This window comes from Salminus brasiliensis, chromosome 3 (genome assembly GCF_030463535.1).
Source record: "Salminus brasiliensis chromosome 3, fSalBra1.hap2, whole genome shotgun sequence".
NCBI classification, from domain to species: domain Eukaryota; kingdom Metazoa; phylum Chordata; class Actinopteri; order Characiformes; family Bryconidae; genus Salminus; species Salminus brasiliensis.
In genome coordinates this window covers 25214740-25230402 of record NC_132880.1, presented here as the reverse complement: position 1 = coordinate 25230402, position 15663 = coordinate 25214740, and the positions used below count along the sequence as shown (strand labels likewise).

At 37.8% G+C, this 15663-nt stretch overlaps 2 protein-coding genes across 3 annotated transcripts in view; one reads left to right on the top strand and one right to left on the bottom strand.

Moving 5' to 3' along the window:
* Positions 1-4121, top strand: part of grhl2b (grainyhead-like transcription factor 2b) — a 33530-nt gene extending 29409 nt beyond the window's left edge. The window contains exons 12-16 of the mRNA XM_072674705.1: positions 335-372; positions 1287-1378; positions 3270-3355; positions 3584-3648; positions 4007-4121. Coding sequence (XP_072530806.1) covers positions 335-372; positions 1287-1378; positions 3270-3355; positions 3584-3648; positions 4007-4121 — 396 coding nt within the window. The remainder of the gene's footprint in view (positions 1-334; positions 373-1286; positions 1379-3269; positions 3356-3583; positions 3649-4006) is intronic.
* Positions 4122-10924: 6803 nt separating this feature from the next.
* The window catches only part of ncaldb (neurocalcin delta b), a 28553-nt gene continuing 23814 nt past the window's right edge, over positions 10925-15663 (bottom strand). For both annotated transcript variants that reach the window (XM_072675663.1, XM_072675665.1), the window contains exon 4: positions 10925-15595. In XM_072675663.1, the coding sequence (XP_072531764.1) occupies positions 15501-15595 (95 nt within the window). In that variant the 3' untranslated portion in view covers positions 10925-15500. The remainder of the gene's footprint in view (positions 15596-15663) is intronic.

Below are 15663 nucleotides of genomic sequence, written 5' to 3'. Positions count from 1 at the left end.
GATCTTCATAGAAAAGCAATGACCAATAGAACGGGACACTCTGGAGCAGCTGTACATTTGCAGTCACCATGCCCAATACCATGCATGGGCTAGAGGGGTAAAACATCAACATCCAACATCAGTACCTGACCTCACTGATGTTCCTGTGGGGTTACACAGCTCACAGCTATGTTCCAGCATCTAGTATAAAGCACTCCCAAAAGAGTAAAGGTTGTTGCAGCATCCTTGATTTCAGAAGAAGGTGTCCACAAACTTTCAAACATATAGTATATGAAGGTGTATGGACAGAAAGAATGTTTTTATTGTTTTAACCATGTGTAAACTCTATCTGCAGGTATTTGCATTCAACACTGAAGAGATTGAGAGAGAAGGGTGAGTCTGTAGTGCGCGCACACACAGACACACACACAACACCCAAAACACAAAAAAAGGAGTGTAGTTATTAGACAACCTTCATTCTAATCACTCAATACATCGTTATCACACTTTCGCAGTCATTAATGTAGTTATTAATGTAGTAATGTAGTTAAAATATTAGTGTTAAAGAGTGACTGAGGCTACTGTCCTTTTTTAAATACACCAGTGATTCAACCAAACACACTTACCAGAGTTTCCACTCCAGCAAGTTAAAAACTGTTCAACTTCATCTGAAAAACTCTGCTCATCGTGTGCCATTTTTAACAAGGACATCTGGGAAATACCGTTTGTAGCACTCAAATAGATATGTTTTTAATGTGCATTTATTTTTTTACACTCCAAGGCTCGGCTAACTAATATGAATTTATTTAGTTTGATATTTTGCAGTGTTTGTGGACGATGAATGTTGCTGTTTTGTGATATCCTACACTCTTAATGGGCGGATTCCGATAAGCACCCACATTTGTATTTAGTAGTTAGCTATCTGGTATATTCAACCTTATATATTTGTATTTATATTTTATCCAATTTATTTAGATGCAGATATTTGTATGTATATAGGATGGAAAGCTTGACTGATTTAAACAGCACAAAATTGTATGGAAATTCTGTTAGTTTGGATTTAGCACTTTAGACACTTTAGTGAGTGTTGCAGTTGACCCCTTAGTCTGTCACAAGAAGCACTTCAGCAGATATGTGCAGCTATTTGTGTAATTTAAAAAAAATCATTATCAAAAACAAATTGTGTTAAATTGTGCCCTGCTCAGCTCTACTTCACTAACGTTCATTTTATAATGTATGTCTGTTTGGCCAGTTTGGTTGTGCAGTAATGTGCATAACTGATGCCTTGGTGTGTGTGTGTTTGTTAGGAGCGTGTTGGTAAAGAGGATGTTCCGACCGGCTGAGGATGATTACTGCCCATCCCCACATAAACAACTCAAAGAGGAAACACAGAAGAAAGGTGAGAGAAGAAAACATATCCTATTAAAAACTATAGAAGCCTTGCAGCAACGCAGTGCTTACCACTCATAGTATTTGACCTTTCATCATAATGTTAAGACTGGCCTAACCTTTTGTGGTTTTCCAGTGAATGGCCAATGTGGCTGACATGCTTCAACTAAGATCCTGTTAAAGGAGAAGTCTGGTGGAAGAGTCCAATTTTAGCACCCCTCTCCCCTCAACCAAAATGTCGTAGATCTGCCAGACATGTTTGGTGTCCAAAGTGTGCTTCTTTACTTTTACCCAGTGACTGTGGAAGACATGGACAGTGCAATCTATTTCTGTCTAGTGGAGCTACCACAGGTGTAGCAGGTCTGTGTAGCTCCACCTCTCCCCATATGTTTCAGTGACTAAACAGCTCATTTTCGTCCTCTAAACTGTCTTCAGTGTCTAATTCCAACAGTGGCAAAAAAAAGTGGCAGTCTAGGCTGGAAGAGACCGTCTGCAGGGCCGTCCTGTTTGTTACATGGAGTAGCTGTGAGCTGTCAGGCTACTAGCTAGTTATTCATACTATTATTGATCATGTCATGTAAGGCTGGTGGTCTGATTAACAGACACTCTTTATTAACGCAAAGTTCCCTGCAGTGTTTTTTTTCAGTATGTCTGATGTTAGTGTAAAATGGCCAGTGTGATTGCATTAGCTGTTAGCCAGGCAGCTAATGTTAGAGTTTTATCTTTATTATCTTTTAACTGCCACCACTGCGTGCTGACTCTCTCGCAGCATCAGTTTGGGGGTTAAATTGGATCGTAGTAGCTTTGGTTTGAGCTCTGGTTCTGTACTTTGATGGAAATGTGAATCACTCTGTTATAAAATCCATGAACTGCACTTTACTCTTAAAACACTACACCTACTGCATCTTGAGTTTACAGGCTGCACTGTGAACTCAATGAAGGACTTGAGATGAGATGCTTGGTCTGTGATGAAGGTATCTTCTGCGCAGACTGTGGTTGCAAATTCGACAACATTGCAGATAATTGGCTTCATTTCTATAGAACGGAAGGGAATGAAACCAAGGCGTCCATGTTTTCAACAGTCATTGGTTATACCACAGAAGAGACGAGGCTAGTAGGCCCTATACCCCACAAACTAGCCTCACGCAAAAATGTACAGACAAACTTTAGGCTTTAAGATTGCTCCTAGTGCTGTGTTTAGCTCTACTCTACATTTTAGTGTAGATACCACATAAGCAAGTCTATTAGAGATTGAACAACTGAACAGCTCCAGGCAGTTTGAGAAGAGTGCATGATGATTTAGACATGTATTTAGCCCCTTGCAAGTTGGCGGAGTCTTAACTTCCATTACATGTTAGTAGAGCTGGGCAATATAACGGTATTTTGTTGTATGGTGATAACAATATATTGATAAGCTTAGAAAAGAATATTGTGTATCACAATAACAAAAGTTATCAATATCGATATATATTGTAAGTTCTTAATAAACACTGATCAGTTGCAGGTTTCATTACAAACAGTGTAATTAGACTGGTTTAATTAGATGAAGTGCAGCAGATGTTCAATATAAATCACAATTCAGTATGGGAGAGTATGCGAACAGTAGTTTATAAAAATCTGTTGCTACTGATGTTTTTAGTCTGTGGTTACATGTATCGTGATCAATATCTTGTATCGTGAAAAAAAGTCTTTAATTATTGTGATCTAGTATTTTTACCATATTGCCCAGCCCTAAATGTCAGGTGCATTAGCTTTGAGGCACCAAAAATGATATCAAACATGACTTGCCTAATCAGCTGCATTTGGGGTAAGGCAGGAAACTAAATTAGATTCATCTGAAGTCATCTGGCTTTAGTATAGTAATTCCAAGATGTTAAGGGTGTATGTGTGTGTGTTTTTAGTGCTCTTGTACGTGAGGAAAGAGTCTGACGAGGTGTTTGATGCACTGATGCTCCGTTCCCCCACTCTCCGAGGCCTCATGGACGCAGTAAGTGACTCTTCATGCAGGGGGTGCTTTACTGCACTCTAATTATCATGAAGAAGCTTCAATGGGCCTTAAACAGCACTTTAGAGAACTGATTTCAAGTATTTAACCTGCAATCGTAAAGGTTATTGTGATACAATAATTAAAGATAAATTAGTAAATGTATCAATTACTTATCCTAGACGTTTCTACTTGAGTACTTGAGCTCTCTACTTGACTTCACCTCTACAGATTTCAGAAAAATATGGTGTGCCTGTTGAGAGGATTGCCAAAATCTACAAGAAGAGCAAGAAAGGGTAAGAGATTACGATAAAGAGACCTGTACAAGTAAACATCATACCACAGCCAGCTCAGTATTATTATTATTATTTCATTAGAGGAGTTATTGTCGTTTTGCTGATCATTACATTTAATGTACATAATTGTTTTAATGTATTTATACAGTATATTGCAGTATTTAATATAATTATTAATTATTAACTATATTCACATGATACTTACATATATTTCAAGACACAAACAGATTTTCTTTTGAATCTTTCTGTACTTTCTGTGTGTTTTAATGAGCTATGAAGGAAAAACTAAAGTGTTAATTGTAAACAGTGATGAATTGTGCACCTTCTAAGGGTTAAAGCTGATATGTGTCCCTTGCAGAATCCTGGTGAACATGGATGATAACATAATTGAACACTACTCGAACGAGGACACATTTATCCTGAGCATCGAGAGCTACGCTGACGCCTATAAAATCACTCTGCTGGAGATATAAAAACACAGCATTTACTTATCGGACCTGTGTACAGAACATGAAGGCTGAAGGACTTCACCGCGCTGGTTAGAGCCGCTTCATAATCAAAGAGCTACTGCCACTGCGGCTCCACAGAATCAGTGCTGAAATCTGAGCCCACCGGGATTTTATTATTATTATTTTGTTGTTTGTTTGTTTTATTATTATTATTATTCCTCCGGGGCACCTTTCAGGGTGTCTCAGGTAAGATTTCAAGTAGTTAAATGTACAGTTTGGCATAAGATCACTTTACTACAAACCTTTACCCTAAATATAGTCGATGAGCCAAGACTTTTCTTTGGTACTGGAGCCAAGAGGTTAACGTAGCTAACAAATGATGGAAGCGTCCGTCATATTTTTGCATTAGCATAATGCAAATGACGTAGCTCAATCATCACATACATACAGATGAAATGATACCACTTTTTATTTTCTGATCTCGAGGGTCAGCCTACGTTTTCATTAAAACCTAGGTGAAGTTGTTCAGTTATCTCTAACAGACTGAATGACTCACTGTAATCTATAAACATGGACTTAAGTATGTTGCATGGCTAAAAAGAGTACAGCAACCCTCATGAAGCCTTAGTTTTATTTGTAGCTTTGTCCATACCAGAGCTACATGGCCAATATATGCTAACCACTAAGAAACTATGGAACCTAATGCCCCTTATTAACATTAGCAAGGTGCTAATTTATGACTAAATGCTTTGTGCTTCATTACACATTTGCCTGAAAACATATGAAGCTTGCATAATGTATTCAAATTAGCATTATGCAAATTGCATAGCTAAATTATCACACACAAACCACATTGATTTGATCATACAAATGAAATAGTACCACTTTTTCTTTTCTGACACCAACTCTGAAATCTCGAGTGGCAGCTGCTAATACTTTTCCTTTAAAAAAGAAAAGAAAAAACAAGATGGTTCTTTGGCCATTAGCTGACATTACCTGTTAGCTACATTAATTTCATAGCTCCAGAAGCAAACTTCAGACACCAAACATGGTTTTATGCCAAACTATTGCTTTAATTGATTGGGTTTATTATGGAACACCAGTTAAAGTGGCCCAGCTAGCTAACTGACTGTAAATAATATAAGCTGACTGCTTATGAGCCTGCATTGAAACTCTGTTTTATCAGTCTTGCTGGGAGATGTGATTTCATGGACCAAGCCCTGGATGGAGTATTTAAAGCCTTGCAGCTGTCACTGACACATTCCAGCTACCTGGAATAAGAGGTACTTTATGAGTGCTAGGAGGAAGCAGAGTTGTTCTCTAGTTCAGTAAGTCAAATATGACATCATAACTATATCTTTCAGGTCAACCATTTCAAGAATGTACTTCATTTCAAAGATAAGCCCATGGGCTCTGACCTGGGTTAAATATTGAAAGGAGGTGGGCACTTACGAACTTATGTCCTAAACAAATAACACAAAACACTGTTTTGGGTGAGGGACGCTAACATAAGAACAGGAGTCATTTATTAATGTTTTACTTAACTTGCCGTTTGTAACATTATATGTAACGATTATTAAAGGTCACAGTGACCATGCAGCCCACTGAACTTGGCGAAATTGTTTGCTTCTTTAGTTTTGTACTATGGAGCTATGAGGCTAATGTCGCCAACAGGTAAAGGCAGCTAATGGGAAAAGTACAGCTAAAAACAGTGGTAGCAGCAGCCCATACTTCAATCTGTTTATAGATAACAGTGTGTCCTGTCAGCACCCATATCTGGCCCACATACCAAAAGCTGAAACTAGCCCAAAAGGTTTGTCCATTTATAAAACACACTGTTTTAAAATGATCTCTTCCAGATCATATATTTATATAACCGTTTCTATATTTATAGTGAGATCAACATGCTCCTACAGTCACTGTATGCACCAGTCTGTGCTTAGGTTGCCAGTTTTCCTTTTTTGGCAACATGGTACACAAAGAAAGTATCTTACAACACACCCCACAAATTCATTATTTCCACTCCTAACTGCATTTGCCAGATTTCTGTTTGCTGTGGCGCAGTGTTAAAAGTATAGAACCCTTGAGGAACCCAGTGACCTCAGTGACAACCCCCCCCCCCAAATTGGGATCTATGAATATGACTCTCCATTTAAAGAACTGTTAAGCACAAGTCTTTTTTTAACCACAGTGTCTTTAGTGTGTTCAATATTAGAGGTATGTTTTTAAGTGTAAAGGACAGATATGCAGTCCTTTTGTTTTCAGTAGATTGATACCTAATACATGGTCATTTCATACTCTTTTTTTAGCCTGCTTTGAGCACTCATTTTACCACAGATATTATATAGAAGTGCCAAAATGATACACCCTGACATGTGCTCTGGAATACACTGTTTCCATCGTGTATTTCAAAAAGCAGGCCGTAGCCGTATTGTATAAGCTTTTGCACACATTCTGTGGTTTTAGATTTGCTGTACTTCAAAATGTGTACCTATGCAACATTTCATCACTTTAGATCGATCAGAAGTTCAGTGATTTTTTTTCTTCTTCATAATAATTAAATTATTTAAAGGGCTCTTTTTAAAGAAAACTGTAAACATTGTTCAAATTTCAAAACTCCCCGTTCACTCCCTGCAAATTCACTGTTTCTCTGATGTCACAAGAACAAGCTCATTTACATAGCTCTGCCTATTCAGCCTACCACAGTTTAGCCCTGCCCTCTAATGCTGCAGTTCTCAGGATGTGTTTTAGCTCTTTTTAAACGAGGCACAATATAGGACAGCCAGTCAGAACAGAGCTCATTTAAATACCAGTCTAAAACATGCAATATCAGAAACAGCCTGTTTAATTATAAGACATGAATAGAAGTTAGGAAATGGTTATATAAGAATGAATTAGGGCTATTTTTGAAGCATAAAGCTTTACAAATGTTATATGTGGAGTTCAAAGAAAAATCAAATACAAGGAAAAGTTGAGTTATGAAATATCTAATACAATTTTGGGAGTGGGAACATGCCTGAAGCCCTTTTTCCCTAATCGAACGTCCTATACATGCTCTCTCTAACTCATTCATGCACAAGAGAGGGGACTGCCTCCCCCACCCCCGCCCCACCCCTTACTTGTGTTCTTCTCCCAAATCATCATAAGCTAAAGGCATGGTCCGATTTATCAAAATGTAGGATATGGACCCTTAAAAAGGAACGGAAACAGGTTGTGATCAATTCTCTGTTTTCTTAAGCCAGAATTTGAAAGTACAAGTGTGTGTATGTCACATCCGCAATACCAGCATTCATTCTCCTTACGTTCCTGTATGGTCCAATCAGCCACATTTCTACAGCATGACTGCTGTTTTTTGAATAGTATATTGTTATTTGTGCCATGTACAGTTTTTTTTTCTAAAGATTTCTAGTGAAAGGAAAGCAGTGTATATGAATGCTGTGTATCTCTGTACTGTATTCCCTTTGTGAAACCACTGCAGGCTTCAATAGATGCGGATGTAGATGACGCTACAGCCATGTTTTTGACTGTTGCACTCACTGCCTGTGAAATATTATATTATGTGAAATGTCCGCTTGTTTCAAATGTTTTCAGCTCTTTGTGCCTTATGTGCCATCCTACAAACAAACCATTGGACTTGTGTCAAGAGGATTCTGTATTTTAATATAGGTCATTGAAGTCATTCGGTCATCCCCATTATGCCCATATTAGGAAATCCGGGGTCTAAGCTGTTTGACTTTATGTGGAAAATATGTCCATCAAAAGTTTGAGGATTCCTTGCTTTCCAAAATGCTTTGTTACGCCGCCTCATGCCTGTTTTGGCCTGCATGTATGACCCCACCACAGCTGATTCCATAGCCATTTGGTATAGTAGCGTTCTGTGAGGGAGCTTTTAAAGGCATTCAACTCTTCAGCTGTCTGATTCCATTCAACACCACTGTGAATAATTCTGACTTAGTAAGTTTCTCTAGAATGAGCATTTCACACCAAATCCACTCTGAGTGACTTTGTTCACACCTTAACCGTTCAATTATGCAAAAACAAAAACGTTCCATCGTCTGTCTCTTGAATTCTGAGTCTAATCTACACGTTGCTGTAAATATTTTAGCTAAATACCTCAATAACAAATATGAAATCAGATAAAATTAAAACCTTAGCAACTAGTTTTCCTGAGCTGTGTACTGTAGAGCAGCACTTGTTTTTTAATAAGTTTGTAAATAAATATTTGTCAATTTTCTCTTTGCCTCATGTCAGTTGTCCTGTGTTCCTAAGTTGTGACTCGAGAACGACTCACTCAGCCAGAGACTGAAATTCAGGACTCTTTTACGGTACAGTCTGAATGACTAAACAGCATGACATTAAGCTGACAAGACGTCCTCTTTTTCCTGGACATGTCCTCTTTTTGGGATCTAAAAACCAATGGAAACAGAATGGAACAGAAACCTGAGGAGTCCCCATCAGAAGCCAGTTGTGTGCTGAGATTAGCTCTGTTACTTAGCTAAGTTAGCTAAGATGAAGAGGCAGCCTCTGTTACTCATCTGAATAGGGTGGCCAGACGCTTGGCTTTTATTATTTATGTGTGGACGATTCATCAAATGGTGAGTTTGAGGAATACAGAAATTAGTGCGGGGGGAGTACCTAAAAACCCCAGTCTCTTGCTTGAGGAACTCCACATTTAATAGTCCTTAGATCAGGGTTGAATTTGGCACAGTGACTCGCTGCTTTCTGTTTGATAAGTAACTTCTGACCCTTCTGAATCTAATTCTCTCCTGGAAGGTCTAGTAATAAAGTTACTGTGATAATATGTTATGGGTAACTGCATCAAATGCCTTGGATAAATCTATAGTCAGAAGGATTCCTATGGTCTTTTGAATTTCCTTTAATTAATGGAATTATAGCCATAAATGTGAAGTCTCTAATCTCTCAATTTATATTGATGATGCTACAACAGATTGCTTATTTTAGATGAGCCAAAAGTAAAAGTATATTTAAAAAAAAAGGCCAGGAAAGATAGGAATCTGCCTATAATTCCAGAATATGGATGAATCATCTGATTTGTAAACTGGGATATAGAAATTTGGAAATATTCAAGTGGCTAAAGACTGTTTGATAATGTGAAGTGAAAGCTCAGAGACATTTCCTGAGGATATCTGGGCTTAGCCCATCAAGCCCTGCTGAGGTGGTCTTGATGTTATGTATTATATTGCTCACCTCATTTAAAACTGGGTGGGAAGTTGGCATGGACAGAGGTGTAGCAGGTATGCTAGCTGCTAAAAAAGGCCCAATATTGAGAAAAAAAATTATTACATGTTTTAGTGATGAATACTATTAACGTTCGATGCTCGGTCATCACTCTCAAACCTAACTGCACTTCTTAATGAAGTAATTAAGTTTATCCAGCTTAAATACTACAGACGTTTGGGATTACTTAGGCTAATTAAGCCTCTTAAACTCTGAAAAAGGAATACTTGAGATTCATGCTCAGTTAATTTGTGTAAGATCCTCTTTTTTAGCATATTTTGAGTTAAGATTCATTTGAATCAATCAGTTGAATTAAATTGACTGCAATGAGTTGAGCTGTTTCAATGAAATATGGGGACCTTTAGGGCAACCTTGATGAGCCTACTGGCTCCTGCTACCACCTATTTGCATACTGGGGTCCCCTTATTATCAGTGTATTGTCGACCCCCTAGGCTACCTTCCCTCTCTGTGTATATGTAAATTTGCTATATATATATATATATATATATATATATATATATATATACTAGACTTAAGGGGAAACCTCAATGGGGAGAAATGTGGGCTGGAGTTCTGAGGAAGGGCTTTGAGCTGATGGGACCTAAAGCCAGATCCCCCCTTGCCAGGCAGAGATTGAGTATAATTGGATAATCAGGAGGAGCAGGGAGTTTGGGTGAGGAAGAATGCCCCAGAGTTCTGCAGAAATGCTTTGGAGAGAATCAGAAGACGTATTTTCTTTTCCTCAGCCATGCTCTGACGTAATTCACTGACTGCACTGAAGCCCTGCCATCTCCTCAGTATACAAACTATTGGCAGATCTGAAAGGCAAAGACTTAGGGACCCATTTTTTTGGCTTTGCTGTGAACACTAAGCCCAGACAGCTCACTCCAAATCTGGTGAGGACACGTGAGGATGGGACTTCATCCTTTGCCTTTGAAAGGGCAAAGAAATATTTGAGTGACAGGTAGGCCTTCTCTGATAAGAGAAGCTTTCTTTGCTAAGTATCTCAGTTGCGTCTTGCACGTCCTGTCCCTTTGTACCTTTGAAGAAATTTGTGAAGCAGTTCAAGGCTGCCATCTAAAAGCCATATTGATATGGATGGACTGTATGAAGAATATGTCATTGTTAAAGCATTTCTCAGAGCTTCAGAGGAAGAAGACTGCAACAGGGAGCAGTGAGGTATCTCACTAAGACTGAGGTGCCTCTCAAGAATCTCAGGATTTTGAGTGCTTTTGTATTCTCTGTTAGATGCAGCAGTACTTAATGTTTTTTTTTTTCTTCAATGATGAGCACAGCAATTTGGGGTGGATCGTCTCAACACAAAGTTTCAGGTCTGTGTCAGATGTGCTACAAATTTTCTTTTTGAATTAAGAAAACAATCTGTGGGATCTCAGGTGTCCCAATACTTTTTTCCCCTGCATCTCACGCTTGTTTCTGCTTGCTGCCACACCCATTTGTAGTAATTTAAAGGAAGCAATCAAAAAATATGCATCCTTCAAGAATTGGGTTAATAATTAAGGTTTTGATCCTGGATTTAGAACATTTTAATATCAATATGAATACTCAGAAATGTCACACACACACAATGATATTTTTTAAGACTTTTAATTTAAAACCAAAACCTTTAGTTTTTTAGAAACTACAGGGACACAAAGTACAAGTTACCATACAAAAACTACAAAATGATGATGACATACATTTTGTTCGATAGTTAATAATCATACAGTATAAATCCATACAATACTGGCTTTTCGTCGTACATTATTTCTAAATTTGGCACTTGACCACTGTTGCTATTGTGCACGGTTCAGAAGAGAAATGGTGGAGACTGGAATTGCAAAAAAATAAAAATAAAATAAAATAAAAAATCCTGGAAATTGTTTAGATATATTTAAAGCACTGTAGCATTTCAGACTTCTGAAAATGTCCTACTTCCCTACAGTTTCATCCCAAAAAGCAGGACATTCAGACGTTCTGAAAGCTGTCAGTCGTGTAGGTGCTTTTAAAAGGTGCGTTTGTGCATGTGTACATTAAATTGGAGGGGGGGGGGGTCTAAGGTGTGTTTGTGTTGATTGTACACTGTTAGCCATTAGCATTCTTTTCCTCTTCATGTAGAGCACAGTCTCTGCTAGCCCTGAGCGTGTTACTGTACATACATTTACACTGACGGAAAAAAACAACAACATTTACACCGTTTTGTCTCGTCGTTGTCGTTCAAACTCACACACACACACCGTTGCTGACCCCGACGTTTGCACAGACGAACACAAGTAAAACGAGACGGTACTCAACAAATATTGTGCATGCACACGCACATACACAAAAGGAGGCCGGAAAAGCTCAAAGTTAGCCCACGCTCGGGTTCATGTGGGCAAAAAAGCTGGAGATGTGTGCGTTTTAGAAAAGCAAGCCAGAAATCAGTCAGATTAAAGACTGTTATCATGATAGTTTACATCCAACAACTTGATCTCCCTCATTCACGCTCGCTGACTGCGCAGAAGGGAACGGGGGAGAGGTGGTAAATATTTAACAGTATCCAAGACATAATTCACATAACAGGATTCAGCCACACTCACACACTATTTACACTATACACACACAGAGTTCTATAGTTTGATACTGTATGTAGATCTTGGGTGTCATGTGTGTGTGTGTGTGTGTGTGACAGTAGCGGCACAGGGTAGTCGGTGAAGATCAGTTTGTGGACACAGCAGTGCGGAAAGGAATAGTTCGGCAAAGAAATCAGATGTACCCCGGTTTTCCCCCCTCATCCCAAATGTAGTCAGTCAGCCAAGACATGTCTGATGTCTGAAGTTTGCTTCTCTAGTTTAACACTGGAGCTATGAGGCTAATGTAGCTAGTAGGCTAATGTAAAGTAATTTCCATTCATCCGTCTTTATAAAAGATAGTGTGTCATGCAGAGCTCCAATTATTGAAGGTTTTGTTCATGTTTTAGTTGATAAATTCACAGCTAGTATTATTGATTCAGCCTGGACCTGGGTCCAATCTGGCACCCACACACAGCCCACATAACGCACAGAATCGGGCCAGATACGAGTTCTGGTCATTTTAACTAGACAAATGGTCAAAACTTCTGACTGAGAGGTGGCTCAGTTTTAGACAGTGATGTTACATCTTAATTTGATCCATAACATTATAATGCTGTTGCATTTGTTTACTGTTACTGTTTTAATGAAATAAAGTACTGTACTTCTAATTTAGCAGAAGTGCATGGAGACTGGATGTGCCTCAGGATTGGGCCTAATTAACATGCTGGCTTGGTTCTACAATCATGAGTTTAGATATTTATGATATAATAATAGTTTAGATAACTAAATTACTAATTATTCATTACTAAACTACTCTGTAAGTAAAACATTTCTTGGCTTCAAAAGTCATTATCTTACATGTTATTGTTGTTCCTGAGTGTTAATGTGGTTTAATGAACCAAATATGGGTATAATTAATTTTTACACCCTTTTCCAATGTCCCTTTATTCCTTAGAATTGCAGATTGATATATGTAAATGAGCTCTGTTTCCACTGGCTGCCCTTTCAAAAAGCAGTTCAGACTGAAATTACTTAAACTTAATCATTTCATTTCTTAAAATTTAATTGTGAGTGGGTGGGACTGCTATAGACTGAATAGGCAGAAATATGTAAATGTGTTTGTGACATTACAAAATACAGCAAATAGAAATATATGTACTGGAGGATTGAATTGTACATTTGTACATATAAACTCCAATCAAAATGAGAAAATTAAGAACTAATTAAAAGAAACAACCAAAATTACAGAAACTCTGATTTAAAAGTTGGCAGTTTTATGGACAAAACTGTTAAACACTGAATGTTTACACCTGTAATTTTTTTGTTAGGGTTTTAGTTTGCACTCCGGTAACTTAAGCTTCCATAACTATATTAGCCTACGTAGCTCCAGTGTAAAACTAAATAAGTAAACTTTAGACATCAAGCATGGCATAACTAATCCACTATATTTGGGGTAAAAGGAGTTCCCTATTATTTTACTGATTGTGTGTGTGGGTATAAAATGATGTGCATAGCAAAAATATGTGGTCTTCACTTCTCATCTTCCTCACAGTCCTACATAAATATGAACATACTGTACATATGATTATTATGTTTGCATTGAATTGAAAGAAAAAAAACCCATTACAAATAAAATAAATCTCTCATAATGTGACAACAGTGCCACAAGTTGATCACCAAGTAAAATAATAAATATTACCTATATATATATATAATTGGATGTCCTCCCTCTTGGAGCAGTCAAATGGACATCAACAATCAATAAATTCAGTCGCTTCTATATGTGAATAAAATGTATTCAGACTTAATAAAATCTACTGATGCATTCATTTTGCTCATATTTCAAAATGGGTCATGCCACACAAACTCACCTGGTGCCTGGCAGATTGTGTTACAATAAAATACAATAAAATATGTAATACATGCAATCATGCAAAAGGTCAAAACTGTGCTTCTTTTTGATTTTTAGTAATTCGTTTTTAAAGTTTGCCACACCAGGTTCTGAATCACGTATGAAAATACTGAGTTTAACTTTTTACAGAATGGCTAAACTAAGCAGAAATCTTAACTGGTTAGAAATACAGCCCCAAGAATAATATCTCACTGTAAATCATCTGGCTTTTATGGTAGTAAATACCCACAGAAAAAAAAATGTATGTAATAATTTAGTCAGTGTTTAAGAATATTTTAGACAAATTTAAGTTTCTACATTCCCAAATCTGTCATTAAATTAAATTGATTATATTTAGGGTATGACTTAAAAAGATAGATCTTTTTGACTACAAAGTTACATTCTTTAAAAATAAGGTAATAATTTAAATTCTAAACATATAAATCAGTACAGATGTCCTGTGCCTCCTTCAGAGTGTAATTATTTCCAAAGTTAATTAACTAAACAGTATTTTTCAAGACTTTCTGACATACAAAATTTATCCTAGAAGTTAACATATTGTGAGAATGTTTTGACAAGAGACTAAAGAGACTAGAGATTTAAAGTGGAACCTTATTCTTGTTATATTTGTACCCAATTAATACTTTAGCTCTGTTTAGTCATTCTCTAGACAGTTGAACTTAATATTGAAAATATGAATTAGAAACATTTGGAGTAAACTTTAAAAATGAATAAGCAGAAAGACTATCTAGAGTAAATTTTGCATGGCTGCATGAATTATATAGAACATTTTCATAGAAATTCGACCTGCCTGGCCTCAGGTGAGTTGGCCCAGAATGATCCTAATATTACTGCTAAGCCTCATGAATCAAGTCTCGCTGTACTCCCAATAGTATCAAACATGTTTTTAACATATTTTAATGTTGTGTACTCTAATTTTGGTATATGTTGTTTTATTTCTTTGAAAGTCGTAAAAGGAGAACCACTATACTGGATATATCCTCCCAAAACTGCTCCTAGCTTTTTTATATATTATGTATTTAATGTCACAGAAAACTTCAAGTAAAAAAATATCACAGGCCCAGACGGCCCGACTCAATTTGAGCATTTCACTCATGTTGAAATGTTAGAATGGGGAAGATGTGCATTTCAGAGAAATGGAATGAACTGAACTGTGATGGTTATGCTTTATAACCGCTAAATAAATTTGGTTTTTGGGTTGTATGTAAAATCTGTAGAATTTTTTTGTGGACATTTCCTGTAACTGTCCTGCTTTTAGTCCGACACTGGACCTCACCAGTCTGTCTGAATGGCATCCGTCCTTTCCAACTGGACAAACTCTTTGGGCGCTCATAGCGCTATGCATATACAAAAAGCCTTCACCACTCACATAGCCTTCACAGTTTCCTCTTTTTAAAAACAAAGTCCCAAAGGTGGAGTTCAAACAAGCAAAGAGAGGCATATACACACACAGCTGAGTGTTTCAGCTTGGGTGAGTGAGTCTGTGGGTGGGTGTGGGAGCCCGTTGTGTGTGTATGTGTAGGACAGCAGGTGAGTGTGGGAGGAGTGTGTGTACATGCTTCTCTGGACTGAAAGCACCTCGCCTGCTCTCCAGGAAAGTCCTGTTGCCACATTTCCTCTGGAGACGTGGGGGGACCTGTGTTTGAGTTAAAAGGAGAGGACCTGCATTAATAAGTTTGGGACAGTAGAGGGTGCCTTTCGGCTTTACTGTCCGGCACTGCTGGGGTCACACTGCAGGAGTCGCACAATGGACGGGTCGTTCTTTGCTCCTTCAACAAACTCCTCCAGAGAGAGTTTACCTGAGGTACAACACACACAAAGGTCACAGCAGGTCAGTAATGGGCACCAAATTTTACCATGACAGAAT